This window comes from Siphateles boraxobius, unplaced genomic scaffold (assembly GCF_051911475.1).
Source record: "Siphateles boraxobius isolate OS27281-9 unplaced genomic scaffold, OSU_SipBor_1 7, whole genome shotgun sequence".
Classification (NCBI taxonomy): Eukaryota; Metazoa; Chordata; class Actinopteri; order Cypriniformes; family Leuciscidae; genus Siphateles; species Siphateles boraxobius.
In genome coordinates, this window is record NW_027509197.1 from 7,231,454 (window position 1) to 7,241,837 (window position 10,384).

The 10,384-nt window shown below is 37.5% G+C and overlaps 1 protein-coding gene across 1 annotated transcript; it reads left to right on the forward strand.

Moving 5' to 3' along the window:
* The first annotated feature begins 1,526 nt into the window (after positions 1-1,526).
* Positions 1,527-9,826, forward strand: lacc1 (laccase (multicopper oxidoreductase) domain containing 1). Its single transcript, XM_077215572.1, has 5 exons — positions 1,527-2,239; positions 3,766-3,944; positions 4,109-4,274; positions 6,014-6,239; positions 8,933-9,826. The coding sequence occupies exons 1-5, from the start codon at positions 1,690-1,692 to the stop codon at positions 9,099-9,101; spliced, it is 1,290 nt and encodes a 429-aa protein (XP_077071687.1). The 5' UTR covers positions 1,527-1,689; the 3' UTR covers positions 9,102-9,826.
* The last annotated feature ends 558 nt before the right edge of the window (positions 9,827-10,384 follow it).

Consider the following 10,384-nt stretch of genomic DNA (forward strand, 5'->3'; position numbering starts at 1 on the left):
CTGACTGCTGTCCAGAAGGCCATCATTGACACCCTCAAGCAAGAGGGTAAGACACAGAAAGAAATTTCTGAACAAATAGGCTGTTCCCAGAGTGCTGTATCAAGGCACCTCAGTGGGAAGTCTGTGGGAAGGAAAAAGTGTGGCAAAAAACGCTGCACAACGAGAAGAGATGACCGGACCCTGAGGAAGATTGTGGAGAAGGGCCGATTCCAGACCTTGGGGGACCTGCGGAAGCAGTGGACTGAGTCTGGAGTAGAAACATCCAGAGCCACCGTGCACAGGCGTGTGCAGGAAATGGGCTACAAGTGCCGCATTCCCCAGGTCAAGCCACTTTTGAACCAGAAACAGCGGCAGAAGCGCCTGACCTGGGCTACAGAGAAGCAGCACTGGACTGTTGCTCAGTTTTGCATGTCATTCGGAAATCAAGGTGCCAGAGTCTGGAGGAAGACTGGGGAGAATTAAATGCCAAAATGCCTGAAGTCCAGTGTCAAGTACCCACAGTCAGTGGTGGTCTGGGGTGCCATGTCAGCTGCTGGTGTTGGTCCACTGTGTTTTATCAAGGGCAGGTTCAATGTAGCTAGCTATCAGGAGATTTTGGAGCACTTCATGCTTCCATCTGCTGAAAAGCTTTATGGAGATGAAGATTTCATTTTTCAGCACGACCTGGCACCTGCTCACAGTGCCAAAACCACTGGTAAATGGTTTACTGACCATGGTATTACTGTGCTCAATTGGCCTGCCAACTCTCCTGACCTGAACCCCATTGAGAATCTGTGGGATATTGAGAAGAGAAAGTTGAGAGACGCAAGACCCAACACTCTGGATGAGCTTAAGGCCGCTATCGAAGCATCCTGGGCCTCCATAACACCTCAGCAGTGCCACAGTCTGATTGCCTCCATGCCACGCCGCATTGAAGCAGTCATTTCTGCAAAAGGATTCCCGACCAAGTATTGACTATTGAGTGCATAACTGAACATAATTATTTGAAGTTTGACTTTTTTTTTTGTATTAAAAACACTTCTTTTATTGGTCGGATGAAATATGCTAATTTTTTGAGACAGGAATTTTGGGTTTTCATGAGCTCTATGCCAAAATCATCAGTATTAAAACAATAAAAGACCTGAAATATTTCAGTTGGTGTGCAATGAATCTAAAATATATGAAAGTTTAATTTTTATCATTACATTATGGAAAATAATGAACTTTAACACAATATGCTAATTTTTTGAGAAGAACCTGTATTTATAGGCATACTCGTATGGGCACAATGCAAGGTTCATTGACAATGTCAGTTGAGTCTCAGAACACTCTGTGGAAGTTTATGAGGAAATCTCATCTGACCGCCAGCTGTATGTCTTAAAAAACACAGCTAGACAACGGGTAAAATAAAAACGCAACAAACCGTAGCAACTGACTGGAAATTCTGTATCTGTGTAATGTCAATCATGCGTCGCGTGAGAAATAAATCAATGGCTCTACATGAGGCGCTCGTCTGGTGAGGAGTTTCCACTGAGGGCGGCGCTACAATCTTTTCAGGAAGTGATTGGGACAGAGGAAATTTTATTTTCGTGGTAAATAAAAAAAAGTTCCTCGTTTGTAACTCATATAACCAGGTGTTGTAAGTTATGTTTGCACGTCCACATAACTTCCACTCCAGAGAGAGCGAAGCAAGCGTGTCTGTGTGCGATAATGTCTGCAGTTACTCTTGTGGATCTCACACAAATCCGCAGTTCAGGATACGACATCTGTGTGAAAAGGCGCATCAGCAAGTTTTGTGCACTGACCGGCAATGGCTCAGAGGAACCGGTCTTCGTCATAGCCGATGTAGAGAGCTCCGTGGGGACTGACAGATTTCCAAGAAGCTCTGTTCTGGAGATGTTTATAGGTTTCAGCAATTCCCCACAGGTCCTGTGCAAAAGCTCTCTTTCAGCCTCGTTATACTCATTCAAACAGGCTATAGACAAAGAGGACATTAGTAATGTGAAGATCATGACCTCGAACCACGGGAGAGCATTGTTTCAGGTCTACCAGGAGCTCCTCTTCACTTCAGCATATCGTTTTGAATACAGTATGATATATGACAGTGTGTCCTGTGACTCGTGTCCCCTGGATATCTGCACACACACAGACATCAGCACTCAGCAAGCAGCTGACGCTAAACACGAGCTCTGCACGTTTCTACAGCGCCTCCCAGCGGTCAAAGGAGATATTACACTTCTCAGGTCTTCTGTAATTTCAGGTTGGCGGTGTTCGTCTTCATGATTACATTATACACGTATTTTACCTTTGAGGTTATACTTAAGTATGTACTATTCATTATTATTTACTTTGCATGCTTTTTATTGAACTAGTAATATAGTAAAAATGTGAAAGTTATGTTCACTGAGATTCTACAAAAAAGGAACTATATGAGATCGAGGGCTGGCACAATTTAATTTGAAATAATAAATATGCAGTAATACAGTTACAAATATTCAGTGAATTTATTATTTTGATCTTTAAAACTTTTGTTGTAAATGCTTATGCTTAAATGTTTGAAATTAGTTTAGTGCACACATATAAATTGTCTATATACAAATGTATTATTTTTATTTATAAAACTTTAAATAAATAAAATGCTATTTGAAATTTTTGTAAAATTATTATTATTATTTTTAAAGCTGTAAAGCCTGACATATGAAATAATCGTAAGAAACCTATTTTTTAAGTCGTTTATTAAAAATATTATAAAAAATATAAATCTTACTATTATTTCATAGTATTAATAAATTAAATAATTTATACAATTATTATTATTATTAAAGCTGTAAATCCTGACATGTGAAATTATAGTAAGAAAAACAATATTTTCTTAGTGGAACCATTCATACAAAATCTACAAGCTTAGAAAAAAATCTAAAATAAATCTAAACAAAGTTTGCGTATGTGTTTTATGTTTTTGTATGTTTTATGGCCCTTGTATGATATAGCAGGATATGGAGCTCATGTTAAGGAGGAAAGAACACATAATTTTATTCATAGATCTAAATTGAGCAAAAATATGCAGTTTGGTGGAGATATTGTTATTTGTATGGCCAAAAAGTAAAATGTAATGTACCTTGTCATTTAAATCAATGAGATTTTCATAACACTATAACAGATTGTCACTATATCAGTTGTCTCTCTATACTTTATTGTAAGATGATATTTAAATACTTTTATTATAAAAATCCATGTATGCTAAATATATAATGCAATGCAATACGATGATGACTGAGAGAAGAACAAATAAATCCTCCCCAAAAGCCTGTTGTATCTAATTTGATACATACATTTTAAGATTTTTTTTTTTAATTATGTGTGTATAATCAAGTAAACCTAAGTAGCTTCAGTCCAGTAAGTGTTCATTCTGAAATATTCAAAAAATATAAAAGTTAGTACGTTTTACAATATTTCACTGCAAAAAGACACGTGTAACACAACCTGAAGGGGGACATTTTTACAATTACACTAAAAGCCTTTTTTTCTGAGGAAGTATAAACTATACAGTGGGCAGGAGGCATGTATTGTGTACAACAGGTTTCCCAGCAAAGTTTTGATAATGTTGATCATTTAGAGGCCTTAGAAATTCATCTTTTAAATATGTTCAATTAGGCTTTGTGGGATTAATGGATAATTGGAAGAGATACTGAAGGAAATAGAGTCAGCGAGTGTTTGCTGTGTGAATGTCCAGAGTAAGCAGAGACCAAGAAGCAGCTAATATATCTATGTCCTTCTCATTCACAGACTGCTTTGGTCACGGCTTCACCACTCGGGCTGGAGGAATCTCCTACATCAGCACCCTGAGCTCACTGAACCTCTTCTGTAACCCTCGGCGCAAAGACCCCCGAGCTGTGGTGTCCGAGAACCTGCGCCGGCTCGGCCTGCAGGCTGGCTTTACCCCTCAGCAGTTCAACCTCGTAAAGGTACTTTACCACAGAGAAAATATGAGGAAGTCAGTCAGAGCAAGCAGCATATCATATAACTTTAAACACATACCACTGCATTTCTAAGTTCTTTGAAAACTGGCTCACTCATTGATCTTTCACACGAAACATTTTCTACATATTGCACGTGTTATTGACTTCAGTGCAATCATGCCAGTGATGTGTGGGTGATGGGCAAACCGGCCCCTGACAGTTACGACGGGATGGTGACCAATCAGGTTGGAGTTGTCATAGCAGCTCCAGGGGCCGATTGCATGCCGCTGGTCTTCACTGACCCCGTGAGAAAGGTCATTGGAGTGGCACATGCAGGTTAGTCTCATCACAATGCAAACAAAATCGTAATGCTCCTATAAATAGACTTATCATTTATACTTCTGTTCATTTGATTTTAGAGTGAAAAATGACATTTTCTTGACAGGTTTCACTTTAATAATATAATTAATATATTATGATTAGTTCTGCATAACCTTATAGTGATTCAATTCAAGCTTTGCTGTGAGTTCTGTGGGACGTATGTGTTCATATAATCTGAATCAAAAGGTGCGTTCCCTTCAACCATATGTACTAGTTGTTATGTCACTGCGAACGCCATAAAGGGAATAAGAGGATGATATCACTTCACAGGAAGTGGAGAAGGAAATTTACCCACCGGTCATTGCACTTCACTCCATTTCTAAAGTGGCTTGAATAAATGCATATGCACCAAAATGCATATTTTTGCATTGAATAAAAGTGAGGTGTTTCATAATCCATATTCTGTTATATCATACAAGGGCCATAAAACATACACAAAATATTAAACACACATGCAAACTTGTTTAGCTTTCTATTATATTTTTTTCCTATAAAAAAAAAATATATATAAAAACAATGTATTTTTCTCCCATTTAAAATATATATATTCCTTATTATTTCATATGTCCGGCTTTACAGCTTTAATAATAATAATAATTATATTTTTTAAGAATTTAAATATTTTTTATTTATTTAAAGTTTTGTGAATAAAAATAATAAATTCTTATGTAGGCAATTAATATTTGTGCACTGAACTAATTTCAAGCATTTAAGCATAAGCATTTACAACAAAAGTTTTAAAGATCATAAGAATAATAATTTTTTTTTAACTGAAGTCCCAGATGTGTTTTGTATGGAAGCTTGTTTCCGCCACTGAATAAAAAATAAAAAAGGTCATTGCGACTTTATCTCACAATTCTTTTTTTCTCCGAATTGTAAGATAAAAACTCACAATTGCGAATTATAAAGTCAGAACTGTGAGATATTAACTTCCAAGTCAGACTTTTTTCTCACAATTACGTTTATATCTCGCAATTATTTTTTCTGCGAGTTATAAAGTCAGAATTGTGAGATATAAACACGATTGTGAAAAAAGTCACAATTACATACAAATATATACTTTTTTAAAAAAATTATTCCGTTTAAAGTGCATGAAACCAGACAGTTACAGTATCATGATTATGGTTAAAACAAGATAAAATACCTAATATCTAACCAAATTGCGTTATTTTCATATTAGACATCAGAACAGACATCTATCACTCAGTTTAGTGTTTTCAAAAATCAAAATTTACATGATTTAAATCAATAACAATTGAATATTTATATAAACGCACGTTATATACAGTACACGCGTATATTAAATGAAAGTACATTATTTACAGAAGTATATTAGGTCTTTATACCGCAAACTATAATAAGCGCGACTCAAGTTTCGTCTGCGTGATGACATCGCATTGCAGGCTGTTCCAAATGAGTGCATTTTCAACCAGAACGCAGCAAATTCATGACTGACGGACATATAAATCAATGTGTTTTGTCTGAAATTCAGTAATTGGAGTACTCCGTGAAGGGTTAATGTAATTGAGTTTTTCTCAGTGCTGTGCTTATCCGTGTTCATGCTATTTCAGAGTTAGAAACATGCAGTATAATCATTTTCTGTGTTTATACATAACATCTATGCCAGAAATGATGTGACCAGCTGTAGCATAATGTACCAATTGTTTATCTGGCATTTCTTGTGTGCGTCCCAGGCTGGAAGGGGACCCTGATGGGAATTGCCATGGCAACAGTGAAAGCCATGGTGTCAGAGTTTGGCAGCAGGCCTGCAGACATTGTGTGTGTGATCGGGCCTTCTGTTGGGCCATGCTGCTTTACTCTGGAGAAAGATTCGGCCACAGAGTTTCTTGCCATACACCCAGACTGTGTTAGAAACATGGACTCATCTACACCTTATGTCGACATCAGACTCGCAACCAGGTAAAGGTCAAAGGTCAACCAGCGGAATCCTGTTTTTTTTACTTCAACTGTACTCCAGAGACTGTTTTATTGATCCCTCTCACGTAGGTCAAGTCATTCCCTGAAGTGACTCACAGTAATGAACACCACTAGAAGGAAGGTGATTTATGTAAAAGGCTATATATATCTCTTAGAATATTAGCAGAAACAAATACTGATGATTTCCCAGGGGAAAGTGGACGCACACACAAGTCGGGCTAAGACTACAGGAGTTTTTAAATCTTCTCCGGTTGTTAAATCTGGTTGCATTGCATCATGCACATAAAGCCTGGTTCACACCGGACGATTTTCCAAACCTGAGAGACCCCACACACGGCGATAAAAAATCACGGGTCTAACAGTGTTGGTCGTACAGTGTGTGGTGCGCAGCCACACGGCAAAATCAACACATCACGCACAAACCGATTTGACTCCCGAGCATTCCCAGGTCAGGCGGAAAATCTAGCAAAATCCCTCGAGATCAAACGTGACTTCAGAGTAAACAATCATGGCGGACGAAGAGGATGCAGTGGCGATAGTTTGTAGTTAGTTTTTAACCGAAAAAAAAACTTTATCAAAAGAAAGGACTTTCTGGTGCGCCATGCCGCCGGCTGTCTTGATTTTGTTTCCCGGTGCTTCCTCTGCGCCTCGTCACCTTGCTTTGTGATTGGCTACACGCCACAGTCCACAGGCTGCGTGCTCCACACACGAGGAGAAATCGGGCCAAAAAAATCCAACATGTTGGATATCCACGATGTGAAATCGGAGCGGTCCCGACGTCCTTCCGAGCAGATGAGGGCACTGTAAAGCCTGTTTTATGCTTCTGCGTCGAATCGACGGCGTACCCCCGCAGACCCCTGTGCGTCGCCGCGAACCCCTCCGCCGTAGCTCGACGTGCACCTCCAAAAAATTGTAACTACGCGTCGAGGCGACGCAGACCACAAGGGCTGTGATTGATCAGATGCACTGCGATGCAACTCGACCTGACGCAGAACCATAAAACAGCCACGACGCCGTAGCAGTGACGGCGTAGCTACGCCGTGGAGTTGACGCAGAAGCATAATGAGGCCTTAACACACCACACATTTTACGATAATTGGAGCATCCTTAAGATTGTCGGAAGGGGTAAATCGGGGCTAAAATCGGCCTAATTATCCTGCCGTGTGAAGAATCTTCACAGATTTTCTTCTTTCAGATCTTAAACCTGCACACACAACAAGATTTGAATATTGTGGCACATCACACACCACAAGATATTCTTAAGATTATCATGCCTGATTTAGCACCTCACGGGGAAGTGGATGTGAACAAAATGGATACTGTGTCGCGGCATCCTTACGGAACAAAAATAGATGGGAATATACTGCAAAATATAATGCAACATATTAAATAATACATTTCCATATATGGGAAACTAGTGCTTATTGTTAGTGTGTGTTGGGCTGTGTCTCAAATCAGCTCCCTAGTTCAATAGTCAGGGCCCTGATCAGAGAGTTGGCTATTTTAAAAAACGGTCTCAAAATCCTTCCAGTGCACTGAAACGTTCGCTCCCTAAAAAATAAATAATAATCAATTAAAAAATGGCCCCCTTCGAAAATGAGATGTTACATCTCAAGGGGCTATCCTTTCAATAAAATTATAAATTCTATTTATTTTTTATGTTTTTTTTTCTAAAATACGAACCATTATTTAATAGCTTGTTTGCATATGACGTCACGTCACTGCCTTGCCATGGCGCGAAATGCAGATGGAGGGCAGGAAATGATTTGCTATATTTAGAAAGCACTATAACAAACTCAAAATAGTATAGAAAATAGTAGGTTTTTTAAAAATAATTTTTAGAAATTATAATAAACTTAATTTTAACAGTGCAAGCTACTTAAAGTGCTTTACATAGTTAAAACAACCTTGACACAGTGTTATTTTAGTATTAATGAGATCACAGACAGATGTCGGCCCACATCTGGTACCATATCTAATCACATATACATCTATATAATATGAAGTGTATTACTGAATATAAAAACACATACATTATTTTTTCAATATATGAAAAGCGGCAATTCCTTATGTATTATTCAATATATTGTAATATATTATTTTTCTGTATATTTTCAAATATACTGTTAAACCATTTAATATATTGATCATTCATATATGGGAAATATTTTTTTTTTTACAATATCAAATATACAATATACAATCTGTAACATTACCAGATAATCTGGGCCGAACATCAGAACCGACACTATTTGTTCTCAGAATGTCGGGAGGGCTTAAATCTTAAAGGCACACACACACCACAAAATAATCACGCCGATTTTGGGCCCAATTCTCCCCTTCCGAATATCCTAGGTAAAGTCCCAATGATCTTGATGGTTCTACAGATTATTTTATCAGATTTTCCTGTGGTTTCCCAAACCCCCAAACACAGATTTTCTGTAAAAATCAGTCCAAACACCTTTATTGTAATTTCTTCTTGCCCGTCGTCTGCCATGTTTGTTTACACCAAAGTCACGTTTGACCGCAAGAGATTTTGCGAGATTTCCCGTGTTCACAGTTGGGATTCTGGTTGTTTTTTCTTTAAGACAATTCATTTCTTTAAGAAAAGTTACTTTATCTTGCATGTATTAAACTGCATCATGTCAACCGACCAATCATGCTTTGTCTTTTAGAACTCTGCTGGAGAGAGGCGGGATTAAAGCTGCACACATCGAGGACATCAGGATCCCACATCAGTCTGATTCCACACCGTGCACTTCATGCCATCCTGAATTATTCTTCTCCCATGTAAGAGATGGACTCAACTTTGGGACACAAATTGGCTTTGTGTGGATCAAATAATCCTGCATTCACCGAGCTCTGATTGATTGTGCAGAAACATTACATCCAAATGCATCTAAAAGCCAGTATATATAATAAATTAATTTGTATGGGATTACCACCACTTGTGCCAAACTGAAATATGACCCAGCTATGAATATTTTCACTTGGTATGTTCACAAATGGACATGATTTTTCCCCAACATCAAGAAATCTTCTCATTTTAATAAGAGAAAGTGTTTGTTTAGATGGTCACCAAGTTTTTCCACCACTTTTGATCAATTTTTTGCTAGTTTGTTTCAATAGTCCTGTAGTGTGACATGGATTTTCAAAAATATAAATATTCCATGTATTAAACTATTTTGTCATGTTCTCTCGTATGCTGCATGTTAACTTATTTTATGGTTATTAATGCTGTTAATCTCACTTACAATAATATGGATGCATCACACCACATGGTTGAGGAAGTAGCTTCACATAAACGAAACACATCTATTAATAGTTGGAGGTAAAACTTCCCTTTTTAAAAATTCCTTGAAGGTTTACTTTCCGTTCATGTCCTGATCGGCAACATTTTCAAGAGATTGTGGATTAGATTTTGTCACTCTTCAGGACAAAGTTATAAAGACTTTAAATAAAGTAATTACCAGTAATTGTATGACCCCATTAAATAGTTAAATTACATGTCATGATTTCAACAACCAGTTATTGGAAGATGCTGAAATAAACCTCAGTAAAATATGTCATTCAGGAATTGTGTGTTGATACCCGTCAGTATGAGAGTGATTTGTGTTTTGTAAATTAGATGTTTTTAATTGCACAATCTATTTTAATGATCTATTTTGGGGGCTTAAAAATGACTGTGAATGTAAACCAGAGGGAGCTAATCATTTGATTTCTTTCATCTTAGCATCATCTTATGAATTAAATACTAGTAAAAAATAAAATTCTGTAAAAATAAAATCTGTGAATTGTGAAAGCAATGAAAACAGTGCTTTCACAAGCACAGTGCTTGTGAAAGCACTGTGAAAGCAGCTCATTCTTGTCATTATGCCAAACCTAAGACGTTAAGCTTGAAACTGGGGGATCACATAGGCTATTGTTTTATTGTATTATGTATAATAATAATTATGTGTGCACATATATTTACCCCCGGTTTCACAGAGCCTTAAGCCTTGTCCCAGACTAAAATGCATGTGAGCTGTTTTAACTGATATCAACTTGCATATCTTAAAATATGTCAGTGAAACTGTTTTGTCTCAAGTTGCACACCAGTAATGTTTTTATTTATTTATAGAAATCTA

Excerpts from the sequence above, each read along its gene's own strand:
- lacc1 (XM_077215572.1), top strand. The coding sequence starts at position 1,690 with ATGTCTGCAGTTACTCTTGTGGATCTCACACAAATCCGCAGTTCAGGA. Across the intron at positions 2,240-3,765 it reads CAGGTCTTCTGTAATTTCAG|ACTGCTTTGGTCACGGCTTC; the intron begins GTTGGCGGTGTT and ends TCTCATTCACAG. Across the intron at positions 4,275-6,013 it reads CATTGGAGTGGCACATGCAG|GCTGGAAGGGGACCCTGATG; the intron begins GTTAGTCTCATC and ends TGTGCGTCCCAG.